General features: G+C 38.9%; 1 protein-coding gene across 4 annotated transcripts in view; it reads right to left on the bottom strand.

Moving 5' to 3' along the window:
• The window catches only part of LIMCH1 (LIM and calponin homology domains 1), a 179,461-nt gene that overhangs the window by 89,587 nt on the left and 68,333 nt on the right, over nt 1-21,541 (bottom strand). For all 4 annotated transcript variants that reach the window (XM_051789902.1, XM_051789901.1, XM_051789905.1 and 1 more), the window contains one exon: nt 9,413-9,482. In XM_051789902.1, coding sequence (XP_051645862.1) covers nt 9,413-9,482 — 70 coding nt within the window. The remainder of the gene's footprint in view (nt 1-9,412; nt 9,483-21,541) is intronic.

The following is a 21,541-nucleotide window of genomic DNA, read 5'->3' as shown; positions in this document are numbered from 1 at the left end:
TGTAATTCTCTTACTAAGCTGTGGGACAGATTTCCACATTGTATCACAAGGCTTTTCAGCTTTCAAGAGGTTGATAGTTAATGGTTTTGGTGTCCCTCAGTCAGATAATTCAGCCTACCACTGTATTTTCCACAAGCAGTTAACTAAGCTGTTTCCTCTGCAGCATTAATTTTAACAGGTTTACAATAGTACCATTAGACCTCTGGACATTTAAGAGGAAGTGCACTACAATTGGAAAGTACCATGCCAAGCAGGAAGCAAGTGGCTTTCATCCAGGAGCACTGAGGAATGCAGAAGACAAGGAGAATTCAGTGTCAGATATTTCAACCTCTGTGAACTCTTGAACACAGCACCAGACGACAGAATTTTACTGGGCTCTTAAACCAAAGAAATCACTGTGCACAGATCTTTAAGGCACTGTTTTTCCACTAGTTTGCCTTTCTGCTTGTTTGCTTTAAATCAGGGAAACAACTGCAATGTGATCTTTGGAGCGAGACATGTTCCATCATCTGCATTCAGCACGTAGGCTCCTGCTAACGACATGCACATCATCTGACAGAAATCCAGAGTGCCTGGAAAGGTTTTCAGCATAGAAACCGTATGAACAGTTGCTAGCAGACATTAATTGCAACAGACTTCACCAAGTTGATTTGCAGCCAGGGAGGGGATTAGAGACAGCATTTTTCTGCTACCATCTTCAGCTCAAGGGCTGGGGTCACAACTGACCGTTGCTTGCTTCCTTTTCACAAGAGAAGTCAAAGGAAGCTTGAGCTTCCCTGGACCATTTTGAGGTGGCAGATCTGTTGGTCTGACCACACTGTGAAAACTGTACTTGCTTGCCTCCCAGGGACTCGTCAGATTAAGAGCTATTGGGAAGACACCCTCCCTTTTCACACTTCCAGTGCTACTGTTATCCAGTTATCAACATTCTCCAGATCATATCACATGGACCTAGCTCTTCCCTGTAGCAGATGCTAGATGTCACTGAAAAAGACAGTTGGGGATCAGAGACAGTATTTATAGCGCAGACCTACAGACTCCAACCTGTGAGAGGCTTTCCAGAATTAGGGTGTGAGTGTACTACTAAGTATAGTTTTAAATACAGTCAACCTTTAAATCAAGGATGTAAGTAAGGTTTGCGACTTTCACAGGTTCCTGTGTCCTTTGCTTTTGCCAATGCCTTAAGGAGTGCATCTAAGTTTAAACTCTCTAGCTGCAGTTTCAGAACTACTTTAAACTGATCGAATGACACCTCCTTTCCCAACTTGGTGAGCCTCTTCCTTCTCTCCTGCCTGCGTTCTGCTCATACTGTAAGATGAAGGGTATTTTTCAGCCAGATCAGCTGCCCACTTCAGCTGATAACCATATGAGTGGTAGTGCTGTCATGGTAGAAGGTGTACGAAAGCCAAATTCAGAGCAGCTGAAAACAACCATAAGCTCAGGTCCAGTTTTTATTGTTAAGGACAAAAGCCGATACTTATTTAACGTCAAGGCATGAATAGTTATAGCTCTGCTTATTTAAAGTATGTTGTCCTAAACAGATGCAGTACACCAGCTAAGTGCTTCTTTTTACATCCTCATCGGTAAACTAATCAATTTTGCAACGGAAGACACCTAAAAATCGCAGGTGCCTGGATACAACTGCAACAGTGCCACATTCATCATAGGACACAGGTGACACATTCACAGACTCAGGGCATCCAACACCTTCACTGAAAATTCCTGAAGATGCTCCCGAGCATGTGGTATTGGCCCAGCTATTAAGAGGAGTCATAAGCTTCAAGAGCAGGATTTGTTCTGAAGAGTATAAATCATTGTTCAGAAGGCCTTTTGTTTCTAGGACAACAGCTCAAGGAAGGCACTGGATTGTTCACTTCATTTAGTGAAGACTTAAGCTACATGGCAAATGGCATTTTGTTTGTTAAACTATCATTTTTGATACTTACAGATGCTTACAGATTATTCTTCAAAAGTTTGCCATTTCTGAAATACTCACTCAATCAGAGTCATTAAACCAACATAAGGCAAGTCATGGCTGAACTTGTAGAAGGACTCTTTAGCATCTGAAAGCAAATCTAACAATTAATCCAGTGGGCAACCTACATTTTTCACGGGTACAAAATGAGCTCCAGCTGACCTCTCCAACCCAAGGAAAGACTCTGTCATTTATAGTAAAGGTTAATGCCATGATAAGAGCAAGTTCATGTTTCAGCTGCCTAGCATTATAGCTTCAGCAGTAATGTTTTTCTTTTTGCTATTTTCAAATGTTATCCCTGGAATCCTTCACTTTATTAAACTTCCTATGTCAAAAAAATAAAAAGTAAATAATCATTACACTAAGCCTTTATTTATATCCTTTTATAAATAACAGCTTTGTGAGTCACTTGACAGCCCCAAAACAGGTAGACTCTTTGCTTTTAATCAAAGACTTTTTCCTAAAGCATGCTAAGGCTGGGCAAGAAAAGGGTGTCTCCGTAAAACAAACAGAAGTTCCAAATAAGGAGATCCACTGCAGTGGCCATCCTCTCTTGGTCTTAAAACAGAGAAGGCTCCCCTTTACCTCTATATTTGCATATTAACATTTTAAATTATTCAATGTGTATAAAGCTAATTATAAACCTACTGATTAAATTCATGGTTCTTGGGAGAGCAGTCTAAAACCAGACTGAGAATGACACAGGAATGCCTGTGATATTTTTGTAACAGTTATTTATTATTTGTACTAACATACTGTCTAGGAGTCCTGGCTACAGAGCAGGACTCATGGGGTGAGGTGTTAGACAAAAACAGACTAGCAGATGATCCTTGCCACAAAGAGCTTACACATATTATTAGCATTTGGCCAAACCAAGTCCTGACATTCTCAGCAGCAGAGCTCAGCAGGCTCAGGGCACAGCTTAAGCTGACTGTGAAACTGCTACACCTTTGAATCCTAACCAGTCCAGTTTGAGAATGGGTCTCAGCAACACGGTGAAGTTTGCATACATACGCAGCAGCTATGGATCACAGCCATCCTTCATCTGTGTACTGCAAAACCTTACCTATCTTGGCTGGTGCCATCCTCACCCAACAAGGAAATTGTTCAGGGTACTCTGCTAAATGAGAGGCTTCAGCTTATAACAAGGGAAAAATTCCTTGACACTGGCAGAAAAGGCCAGTAATCCATAGCATGACAAGGAGTGGTCCCAGCCAACAAACAGCTTAGCTTATTGAGCGCACTGTAAGCACTCCAGCTAAGGAAAAATCCGGAAGAAGGGACTTCAGGGCCAACAGTGAGGTCAGTCTTCCAAAGTCCCAGTTGAGTTCTGGCTGAGGCCAGTGGTGCAGGAAACACACGAAAACCTGTAAGGGATCAGTAATGGGCAATTTGGAAGCAAACCAGGTGCCTTCACTTCAAGTTTCACCTCCAGACATCATAAATGCAACACTCCAGCTGGTAGCTGAGGACAGAAGGGACTGCTCATGGATGTTAGGGACAGCTCATGAGCCACCGAGGGATAAGGAATGTGAAGACTACTAGGAGCTGGCTAAACTCACTTCTCTGAGGATGTGCATTACAGCCAAACACAACTCGACCATCAAAAGCAAATAAACAAGGTGTTTTGTCTGTTTTTCTATAGTTTATATATTTTATTAATTTCCTATTGTTTCAGGCTCTCTTACGTCCATACATCAGATTAAAGTATAAACTTGGAAGCCTGGACAACACAGGCTGAACCCAATGCAGTAGTGGAATACGTCTCTAGCACATTTGCTGTCAGATCAATGATTAGTTCCCAGCATCAAAAGTATGAGGGTTTTGGAGCCAAACCCAAACCAGCAGAGTAAGCATACCCATTTCGATCAATAAAATACTAAATGAGATGCCAGCATAGTGTTTTGCATTTGGCTTACTTGTTTATCTCTAAATGGGAAGAGAGCAATGCTTTCTGGACAGCATTTGTATGGCTAATTGGAAGCAATAAAAACCTTCAATCCGGAATAAAAAGAAAATGGCTGAATTTCCATGTAAAGTTTTAGGTTTTATTGGTTTGCATTTCATTTTCCCCCCAATGCTGTTTCTTCTGTGTTTCCTGCCAAATTTGAACTGATGGCTGTTTTCCTCTTCTGCGATGAATTAACTACAGCTTCACTGCAGATTGTTCCACACAGACTCTTTACAAACAGTGTGGTTAAGAAACACCTGTTAGTTTACTTTTGTATTCTTCATGTAACATAGAAATGTTTATGAGTACATAACGTACAGCTAAATTCATTAAAGAGGAATTTTATAAGGTAGCTCTGTCCAGCTTAGATGACATCAAAACAAATAGGCAGGAAAATCTAAATGAAAAATGAATTTAAAGGCAGGGTCTAAAAAGCCTGGGAAGTAAAAAAAAACATACAACATAAGCATAAAAAGACAATGATGCAAACCATTTATTTTTTTAAGGATACTACTGCTTTAGTGAAAAGATTCAATATATATTCCAGTATGTGGTGAGACAAGGCACACAAGGCTGCTCCAAACCACTGGCCAGACCCTAAATACTGCTTTAGTCAAATATTCAGATTTCAGAACTGAAGGCAGACACAAGAGGTGTAGAAAAACCAATTACCATTTAGCAAGGAAGATTCACAGAAACCACGGCAGAATGGTTTGCACAGCATTTTGCTATGCTGCTGACACTTTGCTTTCCATCAACATTCATAAAAATGCTCTTGGGATGCAAGTGCCAAGAACTTTTTGTTTTTAGATAGTTAGGAAATTTGGCTTCCGTTTACTTCACAAGTACCACAACTTAGATAGCAAGACGTTTTTATGAATACAATTGTTCTGGGAAATGAATATGTCCAGCAGTGAGTAGTAGTACAAAACAACGAAACAGAAATTTAATGTATTATGAATCTATATATTACAATAGGAGCAGGCTCTTTCTAGAAAGTGCTAGAATTAAAGGGAAAGTGATAAATTTAAGAGAAAAAACAAGAAGATAGTTTTTGAAGAAAAAAATTAGTAACAAGGAAGTATGAATGGAAAAAGTGATAAAAATAATGCACATCAGATTAAGTTCTTTGTATTTCTCTATCTTCACTAATTATTTTTAACTGTGTGTAATACACTAGACTTTATTTGGGTCTTGTAATTTTATTTTGAGGTTCATATCTGCATGAAAAAACAAGATCTCATTTGCTGAACTTAATTAGTAGCACAAACTCCTGGAAGCTAATAGAATGATGAAATGTCTTTGAGATAACATATGACATAAAAAACCTCAAACCTATAATTTATGCAATATTACAGCATAAGAGCAATCTACCAATACCAGCAGACAGGTAGCTGTTCTTAATAAGGTTAGTAACAAGTTCCCAGAGAACACTTTGCCAAGAGAAACTTCCTAGGAAAATAATCAAAGAAAAAAAAAACAATCTTGTTTTCAAAGGAACAAGCTTTCTTAAACAGCACGTTACAGTTCTGTTCATCTGGGTGCAATAACCATGCAACCAGGTGACTTTTGCAGAGCTATTTTTTCCAGTGCTAAATCATACAGATGTCACAAAGTTGAGGACCATACACAAACTGAACACTGGATGCCACAGTAAACAGATTTTTATTCAGTAGTGCTGAAATGTGAGCCAAGATCCAAGCTAGAGTTCATGTCTCCATCTTTGTCTTGACTACTTCCTACTATTATATGTGAGAATCTCTCACACAGCCTCTGAAGTAAGTGTCTGAGCTCCTGTGGGGATTGTTCAAGGAACTGAAGTAATGCTATAAACTCCCCTAAACCCTGTCAAACAAAAGATAAGGCAGAAACCTTTTCTTTTCTCACGGAGTGACATTATTCAGGGACAGGAAGCAAAAACCAGAATCTTTTTTAAGGGAAAATGATAGTCAACATACAGTGGTTAGCACTGTAGAGTAAAGCTTATCTACAGTGATGCTGGTAATTTTTTATTTCTGGAGAAGACTTAATAAGCATAGCTGTACAAAACTGCAATTAGTAGAAACTTTAAAAATTAGTTGTGTTCACATAGAACATCATATGAAGTGAAAGAAACCAACAGCAATTCACTGAAAAAAATCACTGGTTTTGTAAAAATCACTTAATTATATTCATTGCACTCTAATAATCCATCTTTGTAAGCCTTGTGCAACTTCATATGGTCTTTTAATTAATAGCTCAGCCAAAATACTTTTCCAGCCTTTTACAATTAAATACATGAAAGGATGCTGCTGGAAAGCTGACAGTCTTAAAACAAAGATGCTCAGTATCAATTTCTCACATGAGAAAATTTCTTCTGGCAAAAAGGCTTTCAGCAAATTCTGTTACTCCTACCTAGGCCTAATATGTTCTTTGGATGTTTTGTGAATTTGCTTTTTGGTGGGAGCATTAGCTTTCAGGATTAATGAATTCTGAACAGGAATGAGAAAACGTTTCATCAAATTTAATACTGTAAGTCTGAATATCAAACCACGGGTCCTACGTTTTCTTTCATTAAAGCAATGTATCATTTCTGCTGCGATAACAGAAGCAGTCGGCACTTCCGGAGATCAAAGAAAATTACAAACAAGCCTGCCAAGCTGAACATATGTAATTCCATATGTAATGCTGCATACAATCTACATCCTGACTCAGACTAGCAACTAGACAAAGATCATCTTTGTGTATTTATATGGCCTGCGTGCTTTGTTTGGTGGTGCGCAGATCCTTCAGTTCTTACTTTAACACTACAACACTATAACCAATAAATTTTACTTACATGATTGGTGTTCTGGTATACAAGACCTGCAAATAAACCATTCCCTCTTAAACCACATGAGGAAGTCACTGGTGAGAATTTCAGAGTAACTGCAGATTCATCTAATTTTAAATGCCAGGAAAAGTTTGAAGAATTTAATCTCTCAACACCAGACCGGTTATACATATTACTTCACAGCAGTGTTATGAGAAGTCACTCAAATATGAATTCTAGGCAAAATTTTTACACCCGATCATAATCCCAGATGAACACCTCAGCATTCTCTGTTATGGGCTTCAAGTTCACTGTTACTTTCCTTCGATAAAGGATACTTCTTAATTTTTCCTTACAATAACAAAGGAGAAAAATAGACCATCGTCTGGAGAATTAGACTCAAGTAGGCATTTTGTAGAGCTACATAATATATGACTGTTTGTGTCTCTGGAGGTTAAAGATGAAACAAAAGGCACTTTGAGTACTTCACAATTACTCATAAGTTTTAGCTCCAACTCTAAAAAAAAATGTATGTATTGTCTCTACTTCTGAACTAAATACTTATTCTATCAGCTACCAGGGAAAAATTAATTCTGTTACAACAATTAGGTTACACTTTTTAGGCAGAAACAGTATCTAGGAGTTCAAAAGCACATATCTCACGCTATGGTGAAAAGGTACTGAAGCTTTCAAAGCATTTCCACTTCTACTGGAGGAAATTACATTCACTGGGGTGAAATAACTGGCAAGAAGTAACTATTTACTATGTCAAGCCAACCAAAACTAAGATAATAAAGAAAAATTGGCAATAAATAATGTCTCTCATATATGGTCAGCTTACTAGGAGGTATAACAGCTTCTGGGCTACAGTGTCAATATTTTAATTCTTTTTCAGACGCACAGACATGGCATGTGTAAGTGAACAGAAAAAGATTCACTCTGTGCTCAAATATACTCCTGATGTCTGTACTTTAAAATAATACACCATAACTAAGCATAACAGACTAGAACACTTGATCATTTAAATTCACATGCAATCCTTAAAACAGCCACTTACCACTGTAACTAAAAATGGCAACAAAAGTTAGCAGGTATGGAACCAGACACTTTGGAAAGCTAGGGGAAATTCTGATGGTTTGTTTTGTTTGGACCAATTTATTCACATAACAGTAGATTTAAACGTCCATTGGTAATGTTCAAGAACTCAGAAGCAGTGAACTTTTTTTAATAGCCTAATTATTTATTAGGAAAAATATTTAGAAAAGTAGTTACTAAAGGGAATCAGAGGACACAACTACAGAGGTAATAAAGTCACACTACAATACAAAAAAGATGTGCTGTATCATTAATACCAGGAAAACTGCTGTTTTTCATAATGCTTTGAAAATATACATCTTGCAAGAGATATATATCAAGGAACAAGAAAATACACACATATAATGACTTTTTGCCATGTCCCTCCTGCTACAACCACCTTACCTTTGGGATTTTACATATGAATAAGGAAAAAACTCAATGTAATTCAATATCATCTTCTTAAAACAGTCATAACAAAAATTGAGTCTTTCCTGAAAGGGAGCCAAGGAAAAGAAAACTGCACTACTGGTACTTTTTGCAGCTGTTTATATCAAATATTCCTTTCAAAGAGGACTGCAAAGGAATAAAACTAGATGGGTTTTAGAGGCAAAAAAAAAGGCACACAAGGAAACTTTAGAGAAAGGGTGGTGGGGATCAAAAATTAGATCCTAAAACGAGGCAAGGCAGTAGTCGTGCAGAAATATGTCAGCCTCAAAGGCTATATAATAACACAGAACCAATTTAAAATGAAATGTAACATGGTCGCTAATACACTGAAACTTTTTAATGCAGTTTATAAAAGGGAATGTTAACTTCAGCTATCAGCAAGTTCTGAATCATGCACAACTAAGTTACAATGTGAGCAGTGCCAGAACAGAAAGGAGCCATGTCTAAATCAAGGACTGCCACCTGCTCAAGGACCCTCTTATTCCCAGTTAGAATTGAAGATAAAATCAATACAGCCATATTTCTATGCAGCTAATCCTGTTAGACCCAACACCCACTCAATACCCCCACTTTCTGCCCCAACAGCAACCACAAGACTGTGCCACCACTTGAGGTGACCTCCTGAGGACCCAGTGCTCCTGACAGCCCATGAGCTGTCAGCACATCCTCTGTGGTCTTCTTTGCTTATAACAGATTATGACCAACTTTTTTGCTGCTCTTAAGGTCAACATGAAACAGTTCCCTAGATAGTCCTGCAATGAATGTTATCTGCAGACTGTGGTATTTTTCGGGAAAGGGAAAATGAGACAAAATACACAATTACAGTTTTCTTCCTTTTGAAAAACTATCTTTTTGTGGTGATGGTTTCTAATGCATGCATTCCAGTTTTTCTAAAGCTAGCACCACAACTGGAAAATTACATATAACCAAGAAGATTTTCTTCCTCTAAAAATATACTCTGCCTCTTGAATACTGCCCACTTGCGAAAAAAAAAAAGACTGAAAGGTCTTAAGGTGACTACACAGAGAGTTCAGATTTCAGAGGGACTGTCTGAGTTTACTAGGTTAGAAGAGTTCAAATTACAAAAATAATTGCTATCTGAATCACACAGTCATAAAGTCAAGGTGCAAAAAGCAGCACTGAAATATTTTCCTCCATTCGATATACTCACCAAACCTGCAATGGGAGTCGGTAGTCTATTGATCTTTTTTACCAATCCCGGCTTTATTGCATTCAACAACCTGTTATGAGAAAGGAGTATTTGTGAGTGGCAAGTCACAAAATTTCAAATTATCAAACACTTTTCCCAGCACATAAGGATTTCAGTATGGCTGGAAAAGTCTCCCCTTTCTCCCCTCCTGAAAACACTCATGGGCACCCAAATTCCATCATTGAAATGAAGAAAGACTAGAATGGAAAATATCCACAGCACAGTATCTCAAGAGTATTTATTTTGTATTCTAAATTGATCTAGATCACATCAGTGACCCAGACAGACTGGGTGAATTTTGTCATGTCAGCCTGCCTTCACTGCCTACAGACAGATCACACCCGGAAGAGCCTGAGAGCAGAAACCAAGGCAGCATTCAGGTCTGGTAGGAAACTGAGAAAGGATGCACACTTTATGGGCAGCCTGTCTATTTTTCTGAATCTTTACTTGACAGTAAATGCCATCCTTGCATATATTGTGTAGAATGGAGGTCCTCATAAATCACAGATGTGAGAAGACAAATAAAAAGAGAGTCTAGAAAACCCCCACCTCAACATGAAAACACCATTATGCCAGTGATACCACAGCTGAACACTGTTTAGTGTTCAAAGATTAGCAACCCCCTAAAACCAAGTTCCTCACCACCCACAAACACACGTGTGCTGACAGTTCATTGCTAGAATACTCAAAAAACTGACCAAGCCTCTAAAAGTGAGGAATTTTAATTAAAAATCCTGTTGCAACAAACACTGTGTCTTCACCACCCTTCACCTAGGAGAAAACCCTTACACCTTTTATCAAAAGAAAAAATTCAACCATTTCCATCCATCGGGAAGAAAATCATCAGGTCAAGACACTGACTTCAAATTCAAGATCTCTGAAGAGACACAAAGATGTCTATTTAAATTTAAAACTCTCTAAAAATGAGAATAGCCACTATGGAAGAGAGGAACCTCATTTTGTGCTGACATGGTCTCTACACAAGAGCAGACTCTTCTGACAGCTTACTGTGGTAGTAAAGTCATTAATATTTAATATTTGAGAAATCTTGCTAAGAACTTTAAATCCTAACTAAAAGAATATTCCTTTCAATTAAAAGCTAACGGCCTGTGATTGTTTCCAACTCCCTGCTTCTGAGCCAGGATAACACAGGGTGTGACACTCCTCAAAGCTCCACCAAGAGCCATCTCTCCATAGTGACATGTTATTTGCTGTTTGATTCCATAGGGCTGGGGCAGTTTGCAAGCTCATGAGGGAGTTCATCCCTCCCAGGGTGGACATCTGGCTTTGTGAACATTGAAATTATTGTTTTTCTTCATATCTTGCTTTTTCTGTCTCCCTGAAACAATATATAGGTGGGGTGTCTGCGATCACTTGGGCACAACAGGGAAGCAGAGCAGGAGATGCTGTTCTCAATATTCTCTATGATTGTAGTTAGTAAACCTGTCCTAAATTGTACTCGTGTTATTACACACTTTAAGTCCCCACATCTCCAACACCATCATATATCAGGAGTGGCAACAAAGCCAACGTGAATGACATTTTTGGGAGTTGGGGGGATTTTTTTGATCTTGAAGTTAAAAACCCTGTAACCTAAGCTCATACAGATTGCTGTACTATTCCTGCCTTCTGCTTAAGGTAGAATCTAACACTAATGTCCTAAGAACAAATGAATGAATACACTTTTATATACAAACAATTCACTTTTCCCCCCTAGATGCAGAGAATGGCAAGAAAAGAACTGCACTTCTCCTATAACCATTATTTTATTTCACAGATTGAAAAAAATTACTTGTTTTTTCCACAAAAGACACTATGTTATTTTTTGGCCTCACACAGCAGCAATCTTATAAAACTATTATTTTCCATTTAGCTGCTACACGTACAATTCAATTTGGGTTGTTTTTTTTTTTTTTTGTTAGAGGACTTCTTTCCAAATACTGTAAGTCTCTTGTGATTCCAATCCTCAGTCTGCCTATTCTGTCTCAGGAAAAAACATATTAGCTAAATCTAATGTATTTCTTTATTACTGAAACACAAATATATCAGGCACCATAACAAATATTGCAGGTGCAGATCAAAAGTCACAGACAATAGTAGAAAGTAAAATAAAGAGATCTTAATGGAAACCTCAAATGTCAAACCCCATTCTGAATAAATCTTCAAAATGGCTTGTACAGAACTTCTCTGTGAAATACAGAAGAAGGATAAATTGAGAGGAAGAAAAGGAGCAGGGAACGACCAACATTTTTGATCACTGTTTGGAGTCTGAAGAGAAAGGAAATGGGATGGGGCAAGATGGAAAACCCTGCTGGAAACAAAGTCTGGCACCAAACCCCTCAGGACCTGCTCACTGCAGAACATGTCAAATGGAGGTTTCTTCCAGAGCAGACAGACTGCTTCTGAATTATTGCCTCATCTAGAGTGACAATTCAGATGCCAAGACATTGAGTGGTTTAAGCTTGCTCTGCTACCCACCCAGCTGAAATGTTGCACTGTTTATGCAGAGTGCCTCAGTGGTCACCTTTACTCACAGTTACTGTCCATCCCTGCTTCAAAAAAGCCCCTAACTACACCTCTTCCTACATAGCTCTGTAGGAAACTAAATTTCCTGTGCTGATTTAGACTCACATAGAGTATGCACCTTGATATGTAAAGTTTTACCAGCTCCGGTCGGTTTGTGTTGAAATATGGGGCAAAGAAGACCCTTCCCCATTTTGCACTGGGGACCTGGCACAAGGCCCGTGGCCACGGCCCAACAGAAAGACTTTGCAAGTGAGAAAAAAACACTACCCAACACCTTCCCCTGGCAGCCTCTGACAACTGCAGTCCCATGCTTTCTTGCCCTACCAGTCCTCACCAAACGACTTGGCTGCTCTAGGCCTTCCGTCCCTAACCATGTCCTAGTTTAAAGAATTTTCATGAGAGAAAACCTGCAACACACACCTTCCTCTGGCACTCCAGTTGCATCTGCAGCTCCAGCCTGTGTCCCTCTCCCAGTCCTAATCTTTGACTCATTCTAAGGTGAAGACACTCAGACATGATAACAGCAACCAAGTTCAGGGAGGAAAAAACATTTGCAGTGTAAACCTTCCCCCAACCCCACAACACTGGCCCCACTTCAGCTATAGCTGTAGGCAACCAGTACATGGCAGTGCTGCCCAGCCTGCTGCACTGCAGGCAGCAGCGGAGTCAGACATTAAGTGAGCATCAACACCACTGTAACCAGAACCACCTATTTTTCTGCATTTAGCTGCACAGCAAGTCTAGATACCTGCACTGTATGCATCTATGGACAGAGAAGAATTCCACCATCTGTTGTCCAGTCGCATGGTTAGCTCTGAAAATATTTTATGGCATCACATTACTCCCCCTACCACAAAAAACAAACAAGAAACCTCACCAACTTTAAATACTTCTGGAATCACAAATTTGTTAACTTAAAAAAGCATGAGAAATCTTTCTGAATGGATTGTTCTAGGGCATTAAATCAAATCTTTAAAAATCTATTTGTATTTCAGCAATCCCTGAGAAAGGTATGGAAAAAAGCAATGGCAAGACAAGTGTCATAGGAGCAATGTAGAACCCATCAGCTTCTACATCAGCTGAAACACACACACATTGTTTGGTGCCTTATTTTCCCAACATTTACTTACATTATAAAACTTAATTATATCACTTTGATAATGAGTCACAGAGGACAGGCAATCAATGTAAGCCTTGCTACAACATACATTTAAGGTCCTATTCACAGATCATGTTAGACAAGTTACTTTTATCACCCATTCTTGCAGCAGGAAGGCACTTTCTCAAAAAACACACCTAGCTGATGGAATAGTAAGATCCTTTGCCTCAGACATCTGATCTGTCTGGCCAGTTTAGCAATACTGCTTAGTCTAAGGAAGATACTGCAGTCCCTATGGGCAGTTTCAGATAGAGTTGAAGCCTAAAGGTCCTGAGTTGAGGTACTTTGAAAGATAACTTGCTTCTCTGAGTACCTTCCAGCTCCTGTTGACCCTGTCTGATACTCTTTCTTCCAAGAAAGCAGTCCTTTTTCTTGTGCAGTAAAAATCATCCGAGCTCAAGTATATTCTTCCTCACAAAGGCGTCTAGGGCAGACACATTGCTCACTCCTAATCTAAATGCAAGACACCAGTCTTGCCCCCAAGCAACCACTAGCTGCAAGTCCAGATTTTCCCAAGCACAAATTTAGTTCAGGTTTTTGTACAGCTGTGTTCTTCAAACATAGAAAATCCTCAAGTGGATGTGCATCTTCTAAAGAACAATACAAACCCTTTGTATTACTGTGTACCACATTCTGCTATGCCAAGGCTGGTGAACTATTGTACAAATAGTCAGAGTGGAACTGTTGAAGTTAGATAAAAGTGTTCATTTTGTCGGGGTTTTTTGTTTGGAAGCTTTGGGGGGAGTGGGGTGGTTTGGTTTTGTTTTTGAGGTATTAGTACTATTTTCATACTCCTGCATCTAGAAAAAGATGTGAATGGGACAAGGTTCAACTAAGCAGTCCTAAGAGATAACAAAATAGGATGATTTTAAATATTACATTATTTTCTCCTTTTTCCTTCCCCTTCAGTAAGATGTCGCTAATGCAAAGTCTGATACCACATGGTGAGGGAATACTGGCTGAAAAAAAACATAAAACAATTTCCTTCCATACTGTTTTCAAAAGGAGAATGTAGATACATTCTGCAAGCTTGCCCGTTTTAGTAGCTGGGTTTTGGAGTTTAGTAGCTGGGGACCATTTATCTCCATTTTGGAGATAAATGGCAAAACCAATCTAAAACTTTTTAAAACTCTAGCTTTCAGCCGACTTATTTCTCACAGAAGTCATTCTGGAGCATTAACAGCTACTTATGCAAGAAGTTAAATGGCACAAGAAGGAAAAATGAAAGAACAGAAAGATAAAGACTGTAATCCTTCTTCCACTGAGTCTTTCTGCTACCTGATATGACCAGTGTTCTCTGATATGACCAGAGGGAAGATATGATAATGAAATCTCAAGTAACTTTTTAACAGTAAAAGGAGTAAAAACAAGACAAAAAGCAATGCAGCTGAAATAGGTATTAAAAGAATCAAAAAATATGATGAAGGAAAAAACCCCCAACTAATCAACCCCAATCCCACCAAACACCCAAAAGACAATAACCCAAACCAGGATAAAACTAAACATCTTCAGGCTCCATCCACAAAACCTGAGTCTCTACATAAACATGTGACCTATTCTCAAAGACTTCAGGCACTCTGTGAGGATTTCTGCTCACCACCCCTATCATGTATGTACCTGTCCTGAGTCAGGACAATCCTCTGTTCTTTACTTCTCAAAGTTCTCCTGCCACTTTCAGTCCAACATAGAATCATACAGGTTGGAAAAGACCTCAAAGATCATCACATCTAACTGTTAACCCAGCACTGCCAAGTCCACCACCAAACCAAGTCCCTAAGTACCTATCTTTTAAATACCTCCAGGGATGGTGACTCCTCCACTTCCCTGGGCAGCCTGTTCGAATGCCTGACAACCCTTTAGATGAGAATATTTTTTTCTAATGCCCAATCCAAATCTCCCCTGGTGCAACCACACACTCATTCTCCCTTTTCCCTGTGCCAGTTGCTGGCTTGGACTCTCCAGTCATGGCTAGGCTTCGCGAACGAAGATTTAGGAATGCTCTATCCACATTTGTTACAAGGACTCTCCAGTAACTAGCTGTTAAATGAAGCACAGTAAGACACTGCATAGAAGCTAAAACATTACCTGCCTTACCTTATAGAAACCAAAGGGCACAATGGAAATGGAAAGCTGCGCTATCCCAACTCGTAGGGAGAAGCTAGGTCACTTCCTTCCCCCGATAACAACCAGCTCTGATAGGTACGGGAAGAATCAATTGCTCTATTTGATGTTGTCCCAAGGTTTGGCTTTCCAGGAGATAAGGTATCTCCACAGCTGGACAGACAAGCTGAAATCAGTACTAGCCACTGTGTGACTAACTTAGTAGACCTTCCTGGGGTTGTTTATCACAAGTTAAGAATTTGAAAAACTTCTGCCAGGAAGAGAAGGCATTTCAGGCAACAGTTGATAAAAGATCTAATGGAAAGCACCAATAAACTGCCCATGAAATTCTTGCAAGAAAGCGTCAGTCAAGAAAATATTCAGAGGATGGCTGCCAAGACCCAGCCTGCAAAAAGATCTTGTTTTTAAGAAGAAATGGAAGAGAAGCACTTTCAGAGAATTAACTTCAGAAACAGAAAAAAGAAAAGTTGAAGTGATGTGTGCTCACAGATCAATCCAGGCTGGAGGGAGAGGTATCCAACAGAGGTCTTTGCTCAAGTAACAGATCATATTCATAAAAAGAAAAGCTGACTAATGATCTGATCTTCAAGTAAAAGGGCATTTCATATTTGAGAGTTAAGGAAATTCTATCCACAGTAAACCTTCACGGAGACATTTTGCTGTTCAAATTGAGTTTTACAGACTTACATTCTAAGAAGCAGCCTTTAAGCATTTGATAATTATTAGCTCAGACAGCTTCAGTGTCCACACTTTTTAAACTCATGCTCTCGTGACAGCTCCAAAATGCTGCCAAATAGTTGAAAAGAAGAGAAAAATCCATTACTAATCTTAAAGATAAACAAATCACACTGAAACAGTGAACAATGAAAAGTCAAAATATTTTGTTGCAAAAGAAGAGGCAAAGAAGTTTCAAAATATAGAGATGATCTGGAGGTGACAAAAATATTTTTTGGAAAACATTCTTGAGTGAATGATGCTCCTGACACCATTTATGTACAATTAGATGAACAACCTGCTTTTTCAACAAGCAGGGCAGAACAGAGTTTGTCCTATAATCCAGTCTGATAAGTACAAAGTGAATAAAGACCTATGCAAATATGCAGCACTGAGAAAACAATATGCCAAACATGGGTCTTGCATGGGTCTTGCTCTGCCGAAGACTAAAAATATGAACAAGACAGAGGCCTTGCAAAACAGCTCAAGAAAGGCAAAAGGGAAGATTATGTATAAAAACCTTCACAAGCTATTCATACAGAATTTACCATCACAAGAAGTGATGACATAAAGAGCATCCCATGCACCTATACATTTACCATTCATACACAGTTTTACACTGAATAGCAATGGTCATGGATAATTGCCCAAAGTACATAATAACTACAATTTCTTAAACATACATTCTTGGAAAGCTGAAATCTCTCACAGGATTGCCTTGCATTTGAGTAACACACCATTCAAATGGGTCAGTGTTTCACAGTCTCCCGCCCTATCAATTACCAAGCATCACTGAAAAAAACTCTACTGTTTAGTCTGCTGAAATACAGTTTTAAAAAATGTAAATATAAAGACAGGCCATTCTGCCTGTACTCAAGCATGCCCCTCAGTGGCTATGCCCCTCTTCTCATGCACAAGGCTGAGCATTAGGGTTTACATTACGTTTGACCTCTCACCTAAACCATACTAATAAATAGCTCTTCATTATAATACAGCACTAAAACTTTAAGAACCCTGTATTCATATAAAACTGTTTCAAATGTCCTCACATGAACCTAAATCTTAATGCTTAATGAGCCTTGGGGCCCATCTCTCAAAACTGGAGACATGCCAAATTCACAATGCTGATAATGTTTTGGCTTTACAACACAGAGCCTTAAAACCGCAGAAGAACACCAATTCCTTCTCACCTCAAGGCATGGGTCACATCCAACACTTCAAATATGCCTATGAAACTCAAATACCTTCTTAGTTTCCAGGAATAGGAAAGTCAAGCAAAACACTAATTAAGCACAAGGGCATCCACTAACTTCTCCACTGTACACTACACAGCCAAGTGCTGAACTGATGCCAGGCCCATGCCACTGACAGACAAGTAGAATGACATATCTGAAAAATCCTACAAAGACGACTATTTGTTTTTCCCTACCAGGTGACATAAGTGACATTAACTTGCAAGAAGAACTGAAACATCATATATACAGTGAAGGCCGCTCTCCATACCTCTAAGTATCACTGACTCAGAACACAAAAGATTTATCATTCCATAGCATTACACTAGTACTGATCTGGCACATATCCAGCCCTTGCTGAAAACAGCATTCATGTCAGCCCAAAGCTTCATCAGATGCACTAGATGATGCACTTCTAAAGAAACTGCTCTGTGAGGAAAAGCAGCTCATTCATCACCAGTGACAGGGAGAACACAAGCTAAGGGAATTTCTTATTTACAGAAGAAAATTATTCTTATGACAGAGTAAATGATAAATTCCATTAGGTAATTCTTGATCACAATCACTTTCAGCTCACTCAGATTTATAGCCGCACTTCACATTTTCTTTAAATACTAATAAAATAATCTGTGTGCGTGACTAACTTCTCACCTTCTTTTTTTTATTTAAAAGTCAAACCTAAAAACTTTCTTGTACTTTTTAAGAGCATATATTCCTAATGTGAACAGCTGAAGAGAACTGCCTTTCCTATATATTGTCCTGCATGAGAAAAGGTGTAAAACTTTTCCCTTAGTTTACTGTACATACCCAATTTTACCATGTTTACTTAAAAGCAGTAGAATACCTTTGTATCTGCTCTTTCAAAAAATAACGAAAAAGTTATCAGTCAGAGAGTCCCAGTTTCAAAGCATAAGCATAGTTTCTGCACATCTTACTAAGCTACATAACACCATGTGCTAATATACAAAATAAGTGTCTCTAAGAAACAAAGAAAAGTTTGGGAAAGTGCTCATAAGTTGGTATCCAGTGCTGCATATGAAAGTGACATCCATCTTTAACCACATACTGTTGGTCCTCTTTCACACTTATATGTTTATGCCATTACTTCTCAAAGTACGCAGTTAAATATTTGTTAGAATTTTCATGCTTGCGAAAAATCAAAGACTTATTATGCCTGCATGTACTGCTATAAATTGATTTTCATACATACATAAACCAGACATGCAGCTAAACTGTTCTACATACAGAATCCAAGGTATTACACGCAGTCAAGATGCTGCTGGACTCCACTGCAAAGCCAAATAATTTCTGCTAGTACCAAAACTGGAGTCAGTCTGAGTTCGTTGTTTAAGGTCTTTTGCCCAGGATCCATATCCCAATTGCTGTTGTTGTTATTCATCTTTTTGGTCTGGTCCTATTCCTGACACAAGAATCTCATTACCACTAATACAAACTTTCAGGGTGGTAGGACTGCTAGATTCCAGAAAAAGTTTGAGAGAAAATACCATCCAAATTATGTGTCAGAAGTTCTTACAGATATATTGGATATATATATATATATATCCCCCTTGGATAGTAATATCAAAGCAAGTAATTAACTCAGATTTTTGAAGTGACATCCCTACAGAGACCTCTCTTAACTGCTGAATGCCCAATATGAAGGAAGGAATCCTGCAGTAGCAGAGCTGGACAAGGGGAGGTGGGCAGCTAGAAGAAGGGGAAAACCTTAAAAATGCACATACAAGGATACTGGAACAGTAATAACTTAACAATCGGAGAAATTTGCAGGAAGATGTAAGATTTTTTTTTTAATAGTTTTTAAACTTAGTAATAGTGCATAGTTAGAAATAAAAGCAACTTCAACTTCCCTACCTGCTGTTTCAAAAAACCCAACAGAACCACTCAAACCAGCAGGCCAGGCAGATAGAGGCAACATATGCTTTTTCTTTTGCAATTACCCTTCATTCAGGTGCCTGAGTCCATAGAATAGGAACACCTAAGCATTGCAACAACCAGATCTAATTTATTCCTGATTAATCCTCTAGCTTCTTATGATATCTGGGTCAAACCTAAATGTTAAAGCTATGTAACAAGGGGAAAAAAAAAGAATTGAACATGTGCTGGAGCAGAAATTGGGGATGAAATTTCCAGTGATATTTCCTGCTACTGGTGTTGTATTACTGTATCATGTAGCTTTCCACCATGACCCCTTTTGCCCATCCATGCAGAAACATAGGCAGGAAACTCCTCAGTTTTTGCACATAAGAAGATAATACACAAAGCAAGAACAGAGCAAGAAGTGCCTCCCCCTCCCTGTGATGCTCCTTGCTGAAATCACGGTCTGCACTGATGGTCAGACAGCTATGCTAAAAAACTATGAAGTCATTTCAGACAAACAGAAGTCGTAGTCACTGGCTTCTCAGCACAGCTGGGTGAACAATTAGAGCCAGCACTGTCTGGGCAACTATACAAGTGGGCTTTTAAATAGCCAGAAAGAAGAAAGGGTTTGTGCTGCTCTCATCTGTCGACTTGTTGCTTTATGGCATTCTGCACTATTTAAATATGCTCCTCAGCTCCTCAGTTGAATGCATGTCATATATATGACTATATATATGACTATACAGTGTTATAGTGAGGCCAGATTGAGGTGCCAGCCACAGCATAACCACTACAAGAGAGCCAGGTGCGAGGCTTGTGGTTGCCTGTGGCAAGCATATGCATCCAGGACTGCTCCGCTAGTCAGGATGGTGGCCCACAACACATTCATCCCAACAGTCTGAGCTTTTGGCATTACACAGTTGTATTTGTTTTCATTTATTAAAATATATGGATTGTTGCCAGATGTGAATGAATCATTTATAACCAGTGTAGTGATGTCTGCTTGAGTCTGTAAGCTGTGTAGGACATAGAGATTGGAATCAATTGGAGAGGGGCCTGGTATTACTGTGCATAAGGCTCCAACAACCCTGCTATAGACAGAGATGGAGATTCCCCCTGTGCCATTTCACACGTGAACCAGTGAGGAGCACACTTTTATTGCTGGTGCCACGGTTTGTCAATTATCAGAAATCCAAACTTGAAGGCCAAACTGACAGCTCTCTGGTTGATGCTCTGTAGCCTAATACAGTTCTACTCACTAACCACAGCTCACCAACAAAGAGTGGGATACAATACAAACATCATGGCCTCTCAGATTTGAGGAGATAGATCCCTTCAGGCTGATTTGCACTGATCCACAGGTGGTAAATGAGGACGAGCAATTTGCCCAATATCACAGAACAATTTAGTAGTATAACCAAGTGTTGTCCCTTGACCTGCTTATTACTGGAGCTCACAACCTCCTAAGAAATACATATTTATTAGTTTCATTAGCAAAACATTAGTCAGTTATGCTTTCCATCTTAAAGATTTACAGCATTTAAATCAGACTAGCCCTGCTTACTTGTAGATAAGATTTCAATCTAATCTTGAAATCCATATCCCTTGCTTTTCATGCAACACAATTCAACCTTAACATTTAAAGAGCACTGTGAAGTGATTCAGCACACAGCACTTCCCTTCAACACACAGAGGAGAGAGATCTTTTGCAAGAGGTAACCCTTAAATACAAAGTAAACTACATGATCATTCTGAGTTACACAGAACCAAAACCACTCCTCAGCAGACATGCAACTACAATCAAAATAATCATATAATTTTGTTTATATTTTTTTCCCTTTTAACAGCTAATGTTCAAGCTGTCTGATTAATGACACTAGTGAGATATACAACAGTATTTACACAAGAAGGTTTCAAATCTATGGTAAGCTACGTAGAGTTGAGTTACAGGATATTAGCTCAACTCTACTGCTGGAAACAGTTTCCAAGTTCAGTACCTTTCATAGTATAGAACTTATCCAATAGCTGCAGTGGTCCAGCTAAATGTCTCAGATCTCCCTTATGAATTTCAATATGAATTCAGCTCTGCACAAGCTTCATCCTTCTGGTGTGCAAAGACAGCTTTTATCAACTTCACTGACAACTATGCATATCCAGGGAAAGAAACCAGTCCATACAGGTGATTCAGACCAGCAGATTCTCCCAAATGCCGGATAACCTGATTTTCAAAGGACTAAGAGCATCAGGGCACATTTCCAAATTGCTCTTAAAAGTCACCAGCTTTGGCATCTAAGCCTATAACATGGTTTTGGAAGACTCTGCCTAAAACCTCACTATTAAAACCACAGAGAGAAATATGCAAAAGCTAACTTGTGTTTCTTGTCCAAAAATTACAAAACACATCATTCAAACACACCTTTAGGTAAAATTTAGAGGATGCCTAACCTTTCCAGAAACTAT

The sequence above is a fragment of the Manacus candei genome, unplaced genomic scaffold, assembly GCF_025592945.1.
Source record: "Manacus candei isolate 608988 ecotype Guabito, Panama unplaced genomic scaffold, ASM2559294v1 h1tg000028l, whole genome shotgun sequence".
Taxonomy (NCBI): domain Eukaryota; kingdom Metazoa; phylum Chordata; class Aves; order Passeriformes; family Pipridae; genus Manacus; species Manacus candei.
The sequence above is the reverse complement of the archived record's forward strand: the minus strand, read 5'-3'. Positions and strand labels throughout refer to the sequence as shown.